General features: G+C 41.3%; 2 protein-coding genes across 3 annotated transcripts in view; one reads left to right on the forward strand and one right to left on the reverse strand.

Moving 5' to 3' along the window:
* Positions 1-13695, reverse strand: part of LOC126563852 (nitric oxide synthase) — a 53278-nt gene that overhangs the window by 36001 nt on the left and 3582 nt on the right. For both annotated transcript variants that reach the window (XM_050220629.1, XM_050220628.1), the window contains exon 2: positions 529-665. In XM_050220629.1, coding sequence (XP_050076586.1) covers positions 529-665 — 137 coding nt within the window. The remainder of the gene's footprint in view (positions 1-528; positions 666-13695) is intronic.
* The window catches only part of LOC126565775 (maternal protein tudor), a 77479-nt gene continuing 76428 nt past the window's right edge, over positions 12645-13695 (forward strand). The window contains exon 1 of the mRNA XM_050222982.1: positions 12645-12648. The gene's annotated coding sequence lies outside the window, so the exon portion shown is untranslated. The remainder of the gene's footprint in view (positions 12649-13695) is intronic.

Below are 13695 nucleotides of genomic sequence, written 5' to 3' on the forward strand. Positions count from 1 at the left end.
ATTCACGTGCGAGGCTCACTTCTACTCACAGCACGCAGCACGGGAGACCCTGAAAGTATCACTTAAAGTAAGCGTGTATCGTCTGGGCACCAGTTGAGGAAACGTTGTATTGAATGAAATGGAATGTATGGAAGGAAAAGATAAACGAGAAGGTAAATGGAAGAGTTCCCCAAAAAAAAGGGGGAAAACAGCCTAACACAGCACCGTTCGGCATGCGGGTCCAGAACACTAGACTACCTGAATCCTGTGCTCACCTAGCAGGGGAAAAACAGATTGGGAAGCAAATATTTTTCTGACAAGAGTGGAATACAATTGAATTATGCTACTGCTGCACCGTACGAAATGCGAATGATTGATGCTGATGTTCCAAATGGCAAAACAGAAGAAAAACAATAAGCACGTTTCCTTCTACGGCTTCACGATTCATTGTAATGCGTCTAGCCTATCTTTAGGCGCCAAATGTTTCATCGATTTCCACCCACCGCTAGCCGACGGCATTCAATCGAATCAGGAAAATCGCTTACTTACCGCCTGATCGATGAATAGTACTGATCGAGAAAGTCTTTCGCGTGCTGCTGCACTATTTCCGGTTTGCGCGTTTCCGTACCGATGACGTGCGGCGTCATAACGCTTCCCATGCACACTTCCCGCGAGCATGACATTACCTGCAGAAAGAAAAGAGCATAAACAAACCGGGAATCAGATATTAAAAACGAGCACGAAAACCAACACAACTCGAGGGATTTGCGGTTCGCTATCACATATGGTAAACCCAGTAGTGCTTGGGTGGTTGGCAATAGTCCTGGGAATGATGGTGGTTTCCCGTTCTCTAGAGCTTCAAGATGAAAAATTGAGCCGCTCTCGTCTTTTGTTGTTGTGCTGTAATTTACAGCGCGAGCGAGCTTTTTGCAGGCGTGCAGGCTGGCTGCATGCGGGTTGAATTATGAGAAATATTAAATTCAGCGACATGTCAAATCGCTTCCGGTGCTTCCACTGACATAATCTCGCTCGTTCGTCGGATTGCTTTTTCTTGCTAAGATTGCAACACCACCAACGACCGGATGGTGAGGGAGGTTTTTGTGTACATGAATTATCGTTCCTCGGCTAGCTGAACTGGACTTGAAACAGAATACCGTATCTTCAGAGCCCGCATTGAGAGCAACTGTGGCTTGTGCAGAGTGCAGACGAAATGAAGCCGTATTTAAAGCTTTCTTTTACTGTTACTGTAAGTGTTTAGCAAACACTACTCTGGCAAGGATTTCTGCCACTTTTCTTTGCTTATATGGGCATTGAGGGATTTTGTTTTGCTGCATGTTAATCAACCGTTTTTTGCTAACTCAGCGAAACTCTTGCACCGAGAAAGATTAAAATGTTAGGATGGAAAAAACGCTGTTTTTGAATCCTTAAGCTAACAAATTTACAAGACACAAATAATGTGAATTTCATACTCACCGACGCAAACCAAACCTAACCTGTTTCTAAAGTAAAATCGAATTGCTGTACAATAATTGGTTGCTTCTTACCCAACTTACTCGGCTATATTGAACCGACGAAAATTCATTTCCGCCTCCATTCAATTCGCGCTTCAAACAACATTTTTAATTTTCCCCTCGCTACCAGTAACACAAACATAACGCAAACGATCAAGGCCAGACTTCTTCATTTACCAATTGGAACATGTGAATGGGAAAACATTTTCCTGGGAATCTCAATCTGGCTCACAAATATCGTAAAGAAATTGCTTTCCTTTTTTTCGCGCGCATTCTCACTCTCTCCCTTTACAGACATAGAATAATAAAACCGAAATTCCTTCAACACCGGACGGGCACGAAAGTAAACCTTGCAAATACTCTCGAGCATAATTTCAATTTTCGTTTCCTTTGCCCCGGTTTGCCACGCGTGGCGTGTGCAGATGGTCACCGGATATTACTTCTGCAGGTCAACCAGGCGTCTCCATCGATGTTGCGGCGGACGAAAGAAGCACGAAACAAAAAAAAATAAAAATCTCTCTTCCCAGTGTACGACCCACAATAACAATGACAATTTTCATTTCATTTATTGTTATTTCCATCCTACCAACCTGGGCTATGTTCCGGTGTCGTCCAGCAGGTGCTGGAATTATCTGTATCCAATGCCAAGAAGGCGGCTGCGGGAAGGTTCTAAAATGATATGCAAAACGTTCTCTCAAATGTGCCACAGTCCTTAGAATATTATCTCCCCAAAGGATCACTGCGGCTGCTGCACAGGAGAGCAGGTGCTAGCTGGATTTTCGAGCCGACGTCATCATGCTTGCGATCCGTTTTTATTTCGGTCTGTTTACATTCGCTCGCATACAACCTATCCTTTGCCACACATTATTACCATGCATTCGAGTGTCCTCTAAAGCGTGAGGCGTCTAGTCAGGTCGTTTGAGAAAATGGGCAAAAATTTTAAAACCTCCACACACACGCATTAACTATGCTCGCAAGGGGAATATTGCTACAAGGATGTGTCTACCGTTTACACACATTCTAGGTTCTTCAGTGACGAACCGGCCAGGCATTAGCATAAACATTGTGCAGAGCTTCGCAGTGAACCGCACAGAAGTCGTGCCGGAGAAAATCCACGTACGAACCGGCACATCGGCATACGGTACCCACGCACGTGGCCACACAACATTTTGTGCGAAAATTGTTTTGAATATACAAATAGTCGGGAACCGGCGTTTTGGATGAATATTTGCATGCCGGTGGTTTGTGGCGGTTTCGCTTTGTAGCGATTACGGGGAAAATGCGTCAACATGACTGTGACTTTATTATGCTAAAGATTAGCTCTTTGCCGGGCATTCACGGGTGTTTATCGTTGGTTTGGAGTATGTGGGTCTATTGCCTTGGGCGTGTAAAATGTGAGAATATCGATGATGTTATAAAACACATTGAGAAAAGACAAAACGATCGCCTGGAAAACAGCTGCAAAAAGTAAATGGCAACTTTTATTGCATAACTGTAGGCGTTTAATTTTTGATAAAGAGCGATACAATGCTAAATTTAAAGCATTGAATTCGCCAATAGTATTACAACTAATAATTAAATAAACGAGCACACACATTCTTCTTCCTCTTCTTGGCTTAACGACCTCTAAGGTCATGCCGGCTATCGAAATGGCTTACTAGACTGCCGATACCACGTAGTTGGTTAGTCAGTCCGTATTACCGGGTGACGGTCCGGATGGGATTTGAACCCCAGTCCTGCCGTTTGAAGACAGGCGCCACTGTCACCTGCACCACCGGGCCGCCCACTGGACCGCCTACACTGATGCGTGAGAAATTTGAAATACTAACGCTCACAGCTTTTTTTAAATCAAAACAAAACACACACACAAACTTTATGTTCAAGCTTTTCATCCGAGGAAGCTGTAAGTAAAATCATTTCATTTAATTTCACGATCAAACCCTCCCTTAAAGAGAAACGACAACAGAGCGATCTTTCCTTCTGTCACCGAACATCAAATCAATGTCAAGCCGGTATAATTGAGAAATGATTGGAAATAAAATATTTATTATCCGTAAACCATTGCTTCACGCTTCCACTTGTAACAGAAGCACGCAAGATGAAGGAAAAGAGAAATCTGAAGCTCGAGAGCAATGAAATGGGTATTACTTTTCCCGGTGGGAAATTAATGTCTCAAATCAAAAAACTAAAGGCTACAACGAAAGCATTCCAGCCTGCTCTTTTCTAAGTTTTACCATTCGCCTAGAGGTGTGCCGTTGAATTGGTGTTCACCATCTCACCCCGAGGTCAATAAAATCTCGCTCGAAAAGATTCACCCAAAAATCATCTACCACAAAAGCGGACTGGCGCACGACTTTAACGTGTGCCTTTACAGAGCTTTCTGCATGGCTTTGTGATGTTCTGCTTCGAAGAAGTATACACAGTAGCTCACTACATCACACAACAACAAAAATCCAACCGGCAGGCGTACGATAATTTATTAATGATGAGCAAATGGGCAAGCTCATTTGCGCTCGTAAACTTTCCATTTGCGGGTGCATATTTTTTATCGCTTTTGCTAGCTCCCTTCCCCGGGACACTGGAGTGTGTATGTGTGTGTGTAGCATCGCTTCTTCCCTAAGGACTGTGCGTAGGTCAGCGCTCTGTTTGCCCTCTCGTTCACAGTGCGCCAAGAAGAAAAAAGAGGGACACTGGTCAAAGGGAAGATAAACATTATGTTTAATGTCGTAGACGATAAAATTGCGGTGTTTGCCCCATGGCCATCGGGTTGGCCCACTTGTTTCTGCTTTTGGGGGCGTCAGAGGTTTAAGGAGGTTAACAGGAGCGAGAGTGAGAGAGAGAGAGAGAGAGAGGATCGAATTGATCATAAATTTACGTTTAAGTACCGTGTAAGAGGAGGTTGACCAGATTTTATTATGGGTTCTTTGTAAGCGTGTTGAAGATTTCAAAGTTTTCTTTCGGTTTTTTCTTTGCCCTTTATACACCTTTATGCCACTCTCTAAGGCTAGATCAATCTGGCTGTCTTTTTTGTAAATAAAAAATACTAATTACATTTTTCAAAAGGTCACACTTGTGCAGCTAAATTTACATACTGCACTCATTTATTGTGACCTTTTGTTAATCACTTTTCCGGTACATTATCTGAATTATTTCATTACCGCAAAAGAAAAGCTTCTTCCGCTTTCTCTATTCGGTTTTACCAACATATTCCCCAAGCAGTTATTCTCAAGCAATTTAGTAACTGGAGAAGTTGCACCAGTCCCAGCGCAAGAAGACACTTTTAAGTACCGTTTGGTACCACTAGGTGTAGTACGAGCACGAAACCTCAAACGGGAAAAGATCGTGTGACACACCAGCTTGGATAACTTTAAATTGAAGTGTAAATTACTTTTTTCTCCCTTATTCAGCTATTACACCACTTGCAGTGCGGTACGATTGACATCTCACGCTCCCCTAGTGCCTCTCAGTAAGTTCACTTTCTTCGATTCATTTCATCCAGTTTATGATTTGGCTTTTGTGCGGGTGCTTTTTCACACACCCTCTACTACGGTTCCGCTGTTACGCACAAGGAAAAGCGAGAAGAGATGTAAAAACTTGCTCGAAAGTGCATTAACAGATAGTTTACGATTGCATCGCTCCGGGATGCATTCTAAAGGGAAATAAACTTTCACCACTTCTTATTGGTGTCAATGGAGGAAAAATGGAGCTGTGTGTCATCGAGATGATTGGGCGGGTGCCCGAAGACTTGGCTAGTTCTTGTGCTATGCTTGGAAGGAAGTGATTATTTAGCTTGAACCTGAATAGTAAATCGAGTTAATTTGCTAGTTGGAGTGGTAAGCGAAAAATGGTAATAATCAGTTGGTCATAGTTATAAAAAAAAGCTTTCATGTCCAGCAATTTAAGTTTTAGTTTATCCCTCAAAAGTTCAAGTCATCGTATAAGAATGTTTCACATTTCTCCGACAACTGAGCCCTGTCTGTGCCAGAAAAGGCCCAGAAACTTCTTTTTATTTGGAAAACTTTTTGGCTTCGTCCAGCATGACATGAATAAATCGTGAAGCAAATGTTGGGACTGTCTGGAAAGTTTAGTTTTATTTATTACAATATTTCGAAGCTATATCTTGTAATCGTATCTATAAACATTCACTAAAGATATGAAAATAAAACAGGAAGAAAAACTACCCAACTTTTACTAAAGAACACTAAACAAAGATCCTTTTTTCTGTTTGTTTTCTTTCAACATTATTCCATTATGAAGCAAAAGTTGAATAAAAGGATTCAACTGGAATTAAACAACATCAACCTTCTCCCAGGCACAAACGATAGCGATTCATCGTTCTTTGAGGAGTCTCTTCCGTGTCAGCAGAACGATTCTGTCGCTCTGTTTTATTGGTTGCATTTTAAGGTTCCCGAGCTAAACCAACCCAACCCAGCCTCGATGACAAACGTCGTCGTCGACCTGTTGCTTTGCGCTTCACTGTCCGAATCTGTTCATGAATAAAATACTCTCTGCTGGCTGAAGTTGCTGAAGCTCACGGTGCGAAAAGCGTTGTTGACTCGAGTGATATGAATAATATTTCTAGCAGAAGTGTAAACTTGATTAGCATTTGAAAGAACGTTTCTGTTCGGTAGGTAGGAGACGATGATTTTCTATCAGTAAGGTGCACGGAAATAAATCAGCCTTAAAGAGTCACCGTGAAAGAAAATGGGGTCAAAAAGGGAAGCAAATTCAGGTAAAGGTTAATATTTGCTTCCAAAAATCAACTTGAAAATTAATTTAATTTCATTCTTATTCAGTTACAAAAGAAAACTTCAATGTGTTCTTAAGACCTATTCTCAAGGAAATATTTCGGGAGGACCTTCCCCCACGCTAACAAAACAAAGCAATAAATTCAGCCTAACGTCCTAATTCCAAAACGAATAACTTCTAATACACGTTAATGCACGATTCTCAACCTCCAACACATTTTTTCGCATCAATTCGTTGAATATTCATTCCGATACATTCGATACCCAAAGGACCGCGAATAATTTAACACAGACTTGTCGCAAGCTATGACCGCAAACTCACAACTCACCCTAATCCTTCTGAAAATCAACGCAACAGAATACTAATTGCGGCAATGGAATCGATCCAGGAAAGAAAACCGAATTCCAACGAACAAAGGAACGTTTGGTTCTTTCGCTTCGCTGTAACAATTACTGCCATCATACGCTCACCTCAACTTTCACCACAATCGGGCCATGAATTCCAATGACATTAAACCATCTTTAACAGAATTAAAACCATTCCTCCCGAGAGACGATCGCTTGGCAGCACGGCGTACTGTCTTTTCCCATTCAACAAATCATTTTTCATGGCTTTTGCTTTAAATTTACTATCTTACCGGGGGATGCCTAGTACACTGTGCTAGGCTGTGTCCTTCCGGTGCTTCTAGACGTTCGATTTACGAATGAAGATAAAATAATAGACAGGGCTCTTCCTGCCTCTTCTAGTGGTAAGTGTCCTTGGGGGAAAAAAACATGGATGAAATGAAATATCCATTACTTGAAGGGTGTATTTGGGGAGGAGGAATTTTTTCATGTACTTGTCTTTCCAGGTTGACTATGAGCAAAACTCTATTCTGTTTATATTTTCAAGTTTATTCCTAAGTCTGTTTTCACTTATATTTTCTCAAAAAACTTTGTGGAATATTAAGAGCAAGTAATCCCACTTTGTTCAGTTTCAAATTAGACTTTTTTATTTCTTTCTAAAATTTTTTACTAATTTTCATCCCTTTAAAAGTCCACTATGCCATTGGCAATTTTAATGCAAGCTAATAACAGCCCATGAAAATGATTTACCAAGAACACTTCACCGTTGGCCACCAAAATCGCAACTTAACTTGGGGAAGAAATTGGAGAAGCTTCCTGGAACATCTCCCGAAGGAATTTTGCTTCCAAACCACTGCCACGCAAATGTCTTCATGCTTCAGAGGGTTAATTTTTGCTTCAGCGAAATCGATTGTAAAATTTCACTTCCTTGTTCTTTTGCTTTTTTGCTTGTTGTGTCGTTTGTGGTTTTTATCTTGTTTGAAGCAATCTAATTTTTCGCTGGTAGCATTAATGTCGAACAAGCTTTCTTAGTCTCTTCCACTCGCTTTTTATACGTTAGGGAGAGGTGCTTTAAACGCGCATAAAAAGATTGCGGGTCACATGCAAATTCGCAAACCGCACAACCAAGCTGCTGGGATTGAGAAAATTTCAGCATCAAGGAAATAGAGCACTTAAGCAAACAATAAGCAAGGGAAGAACGAGCATCGAAAGCTTGTTAGGGCTATCCGCTAGCTGCCAGACACACTTCCTGAACCTGATTTTTATCTTTAATTTTCACCTGTAATACCTTCCTTCTCAGATAAGATTGTTCCACATAAAAGTAATGCTTCTGCCAGCAGCAAACAATCACACCAAGTATGTGTACTTTTCAATATTAAATTCAACGAATTAAACCTTTATAGAACAACTGTACCTGTCCTCCTTCACAGACCTTCACCCTGATAGTACTCCTCAAGGGAATGAAATAATGAGACCAGCGTATGATGAATATTTGATCAACTCATATTGCAACGCAAATACTCTTCTCTCTATAACACATTCCCCCAATCACTGTTGTTTCATCACCCCCAAAGGTAATAGTTAGTACCTTGGTGAAACTTAAAGCGGACAAGAGTCCACTACTTAAGACACAAGTCATGCTTAGGGCAGTCCGAAACAGAGCAGTATCATCCAAAACTTGCTTGGCAAAGTTTTTCGGTACGACTACCATTTGGATTTGATAGCATATGGAAGTTGCGGGTTGAATTTCTGACCTAAACGGGAAGAAAATAAAATCCAACCCCAATCGAGACATGCGATTGTATACATTTGCGGGGCAACTTGAACACACTTGAAAATCACTTGACAATCACGGGGACAAAAGGATCTTGTGTATGTGTGTGTGTGTGTGCTTACATTCAGAAGCTTCTCAGCAGGACTTGCCTTATCATTCTAAGGAGTTCTTTAGAATTGGAAACGTTTGTTTAGTACGACTTTCCACTGCAGAACGCTACAGAAGTTTTTGTGTGCAAGTCATACTGAATCGGAACGTTTGCTAGGAGATACTTACTTAACGAAACTTATTTAATTTAATTCCTAAACACAATCTCGTTTTAAGACCTGCTTTCTAAGCATGTCACTTGTGTGGAAAATCGAAAGAAAAACTTAGAACACCGTTTCACGTCTCTTGTTTTTCGCCCTTCGCACTTGAAAGCCTCCCAATCAGTGAGGCTTGAAAACAGATGAACAATACAACAATCAGGTGTAAAAGAAACATGTGTGAGCTTTTCTCCTTTAAAATCGCAACCACGCTTTTGAACTCCGCTTTTGACTTCTCTGACAGCGTTCAGCATCAAAGATTTTCATTCAAATACGCCAATACAATGCCATGTACCCGTGGTGTGTATGTGTGTTTGGGCACGCTTTCATTCGCTTATTCGACATTCCATCGGGTGGTTGGGACATGTAAATGCCACGATTAACATAAGCGTTCCAAATTGAGTAAGCAATGTGTCGGTAGGGCGAGAAATAATTGAATTACACCGTGTGCGTAGTGGTTGAAAAAAAAAAACGAGAAAAGCCTTATTTCGGCTCTACACGCTTTTCCACCGAATCAAACAAATCCCTCTGTGTATGTGTGTGGGAGCGAACAGCGAGAACTACACAAAATGATTACAAATCTCCTTAACCATCTACCAGAGGTTTCACGATCTGGGAAGATCGTGCCGTAAGACGTCGTAAGTGCGTATGGTAATTGCCTAAGTACAATCTCATTAAATTCCAGTCACTTTTCATCCACTTTGTACGAGCTCGTGTTCCGGTTGGCTTTCCTCCATCCAACGTACCTCTTGGCTAGGAAAAGGAAGCCTGAAAAAAACATCCTTTTACGCTCACGTTCACAACCACTAAGCGTATGGATGGCTTAAATCTGCCGGGAGCTTTTGAAAGAGGCGCCTTGCACAGCCACAGTCGATTGAATAAAGGAAGCTGTCAGGGTGAAGTGTGTTTGTGTTTCAACCACTACGTTTTCTCCTTTTGCTTTTCCGTTGCTCCTTTTGGCTTTGAAGCTGACAAAACAGAAGGAAAGCGAACGAAAGAAAAGCCCGAGCTGTGGGAACATGCAATAAGATAAGAAAGCGTAAGGACAATGCATCTACCGGTAGAAGGATTGTTTCCGATTTTTCAAAAAAGAAAGTGTAAAGCGTTGTCGCGAAAGGTTGTCTAGAACCACAACAACATAGAAGCTTTCGAGAAGTGATGGTAAAATAATGTGAAAACGATAAAATGATACTGGTAGGCGCTTAATCCCGAGTCTGACAGGGAAAATAAATTGTTGCTTGACAAAAATGTTAAGATTTACTAAGTGAAGGAAGTCGCTAGTAAAACATGGATTGGAAAAAATCCTAACATTCAGAATATTGGCTAAAGAAGCTTGTTGGAGAGAGCTTTTTTATTTACTTGAAGCATTTACAATTTAAATACAATTTTTTCCTTCCTTCTTTTGTAATTTATTTAACTACGCCTAAAAATAGGCAAGGATTTACTTTTTGATCCACGTTTTACGCTCTAAGTAGTTCAATTTGTTATTTTTTGTTGAAAAAATAACAAATCAATTTAAAATATATAAAATAAAATCACCTAAAACAAACTAAATTTATCCAAAATTGATTGATAACTTCTCCTCAGAGGCTACATCAAATAAAACAGTAATTTGTACCAATTTAAACTGAACAAAAGATCGCCAACGTTTATTGTCGCCTTTTTTTCCAGAAAAATCCAGTTCTTTTCCGCTACCTACTTTCTTTCCTCCTTCCTACCGTATTATAAAATTACCGTACAATAAACTGCGGACAAATTGTACACCATCAAGCGTACTGATTTGATCCAATTTATTATCCGTCAGTCAGCAGCAACCGAGTCAGTGACAAGCATTCAAACACGACCGCCATCTCTTAAAGGTATTTCATCTATCGTCGCGTACTTATTGCCTCGAGGATATTTTTAACTCCCTTTCCGCTTGGTTCCGTATTGCATGAAATCTCGATAATCTCTTAGAGGGAAAGAAAAATTGCCTTCCCACTAAATGGGAGGAAGATCAAAAAACCCTGACACCGGCACAACGCTAGCGGCGGCTGCTCTTAAACAGATCAACGTCAGAACTTATTCGTCGTCTGCTTGGAAGAGTATCCAAGATTTTGCTCGTACTTTGACACAGCGAAATGTAAAACAAGCAAAAGTATTACTCGCTTTCGCCACGGCACAAAGATGAGGTGGTAGAAGCTGATTCTTTTTCCCATAGTGTTGAAGGGTTGCAGCGTTTCCCGTTGCTGTAAGTTTAGTAAAAAGGAAAAGAGCACCCAACAGACGATTGTGTAAGCGAAGTGACAATAATAATAATTTTTCTTTTCCACTCACAAACTGTTGCCTCTTGTTTTCTTTGTTCGCCTCCAGCACTAGTGTCGTGCGGGTTCCGTGTGTAATCTACTTTCAGGCGCTAGGTGGTAGATTATCGATAGCGCAAGTAAAATGGCATCGCTGAGCAGATAAAAGCAAATTTCTTTTTTACTAACACCCAGTGCCAGTATGTACCATCTTGTTTCGCATTGTGTGCGAGCGGAAAAAAATGAACCCATTTCGCTGATTCTATCATTCCAGTTCCTCTATCGCCCCAGTGTACGACTTCTGAGCATACTTTCATTGACCTCCTACTTCGCGCTTGTTCAACACAAAAGCTGTTGGGAACACAATCGAAATGCAAGAAGAAAAAAAAACATGGTGTGAAAAATGATCTAATCTAACGTGCTCGACCTGATTTGACACGTAAACAAACTAATAGAACCAGAAGTGCTACCGTCATCCGTCATCCGTTAACGCAACTTTTGCCCAAATAGGTTGCCTAACGGACGTCCAATCTTTCCGTGCAGATCTTCGGCTCCCTTCAGATGCCGGTGTTCCGAAGGATGTTCAACTCCTGCTCCTCAAGGATAATCCTTCAATGAAGCAAAGTTCAAACGGGCAAGCATAGACATTCCGACGGTCAGGGAAAAAGTAAACAGAGACGGCTTTCAGTCTCACCCGAGAAGAAAAAACACACACCGAGAAAATAGGGGAGCAGATTAAGATGTCCCCCGAGGGTGAAGATGCTACTGCTGGCACCTCTGACACCATCCAGATAAAGACGCTGGAAACGGAAACCTTGCTTCCGTGACCGGATTGCAATAATAAGTGCGAGGATCTCTCAGTTTTATAGACTGTCCCAGCAGTCATCCACACAGCTTACAGTGTGAAGGAAGTGTAGGCGAACCATTTAATACCATGACTGGGACCGAGCCTGCAAGCACCTGAGATGATTTCAGACACAATAAAGACTCTGGAGAGGAATTGTAAATAAAGGCATCTTCGGGGAAGAATTTCTCGTTGCATTGTTCTCCTACAGAAATGGTTCTCAAATAGCAGGTCAACCGGTCCTTCTCATCTTCATTGTACTACATTTAATTTAATTTTAAAGCAATGGGTGCACCGGACAGGATAAAGACTGTAATTGTTCTTGTGGGCTCGAACAAATCCTACTTAAGATGGTTCTTGGGCGGATCTGTTCCTTCACTCGGGAACCAATATAGTCGGTTGGAATATTATTTCCAGCTGCTCCGTCCTCCTCTCCGCCTCTTTAAGGCACCAAAGTAATTGATAAGCATTCAACTGATTGATTGGCAAACTAGGATTGTAGTAGACAACCTATTGCATCAACGATAGAAGCCAATTGGAAGAGATTTTGCATGCTTGTGGAGGTATTAAGGAATCGCTTCACAACAAAAAAAAAAAAAGAACATTTCAACTCACTCAATACGGTTGGTCTGTGGCATTCCAAGACACATCTCAAGACTCGGTTATGAATGAAGGGCATTCAGGACCATCGGGAAGGAGAACCATAATTGGTAATAAAGTTACTCCCATAAATCGATGCTGATGTGTGTAAGGAGTGAGTGCGGTGAGGCTTTACTCGATCGATTGACCGATTTATTATCGGGGTAAAAGGAACTGTGGAACTTCATCCTACACGATGTGTTCCGGTGCCGGTAGAGAGAGTGTAATAAAATCACTTACGAAACTATAACGATCGGGCTCGTTTTCTTCCCGCCTGGCGCATTAAGGGAGCAGAAGCTTTGGACAGGACAGGCAAAAAGTTGGGCGATACTATAAAGGAACGCAGCAACCCTCCTATATATGCTGGTGAACATGAACTAGCGCTTAGTCGTTTGGATTGATGAAGTGGAGTTTCAAAAACTTCCCATTTTTGGTGTCCTATCCTGGTTGGGTTCTAGCTTCAAGAGATTCTTTATTGTAGTACAATATTTCAAACTTCAAAAGGATGCCTCGATGACATATTTAGACGAGCATATTACTACTTTTCGAACGGCATAAAATATCCCCTCCCAGAAAGGAGGACCCTTGTTTGGGAGGTTTAGATTTGAAGGAGCAAGGACAAATTGACAACATCCTTAAATCAATAGTATTATGCTCTGGATAGTAGCAGTAGGGGGTTTGGAAGGACTCTTTTGGCCGATATCTGCTTTAATTAAATCCGATTCGCTCGTAGCTTGCAGCGTCATACCTTCCTAGAATTTGTGTAGAATATTTTGATGCTTCTGAAGGACTATCCTTTAATGCGGCTAGGAAGGAGAGCCATTAGTCAAGCGAAGAGCTTTCGGGAAGCCATTATAAGAAGCAAATGAGGAGTCTTATTAATAACCTTCCGATTGCATTCAGGATGCTTCTGAAAACCTATTTCTGGTCAAACTTTTATGTCTCCCTTTGCAAGATAAGCACCACTGCTCACCTCAGAACATTTCCCAAACTCCAAAACAAACATGCATCACAGTTTTGATACATTTTATCTTTCAACATAAAATTAGCATTCATATCACATTACCTCCACTGAGCAGAAGTGAGCGTATAAATGTTGCCAGACAAGTACCCAATCTAAGGAACTGTATTTTTTTCCGCAGTTTTTCACATCGTAACCTTCCATGTGCTGTTGTGAAAAAAGGAACTGATTACGCCCGTTTATGACACAGAAACCGGTTACGTGTACGGGGTTGAAGCCATCAACCAAGAGCCTAGCCGAACACCGT

This window comes from Anopheles maculipalpis, chromosome 3RL (genome assembly GCF_943734695.1).
Source record: "Anopheles maculipalpis chromosome 3RL, idAnoMacuDA_375_x, whole genome shotgun sequence".
Taxonomy (NCBI): domain Eukaryota; kingdom Metazoa; phylum Arthropoda; class Insecta; order Diptera; family Culicidae; genus Anopheles; species Anopheles maculipalpis.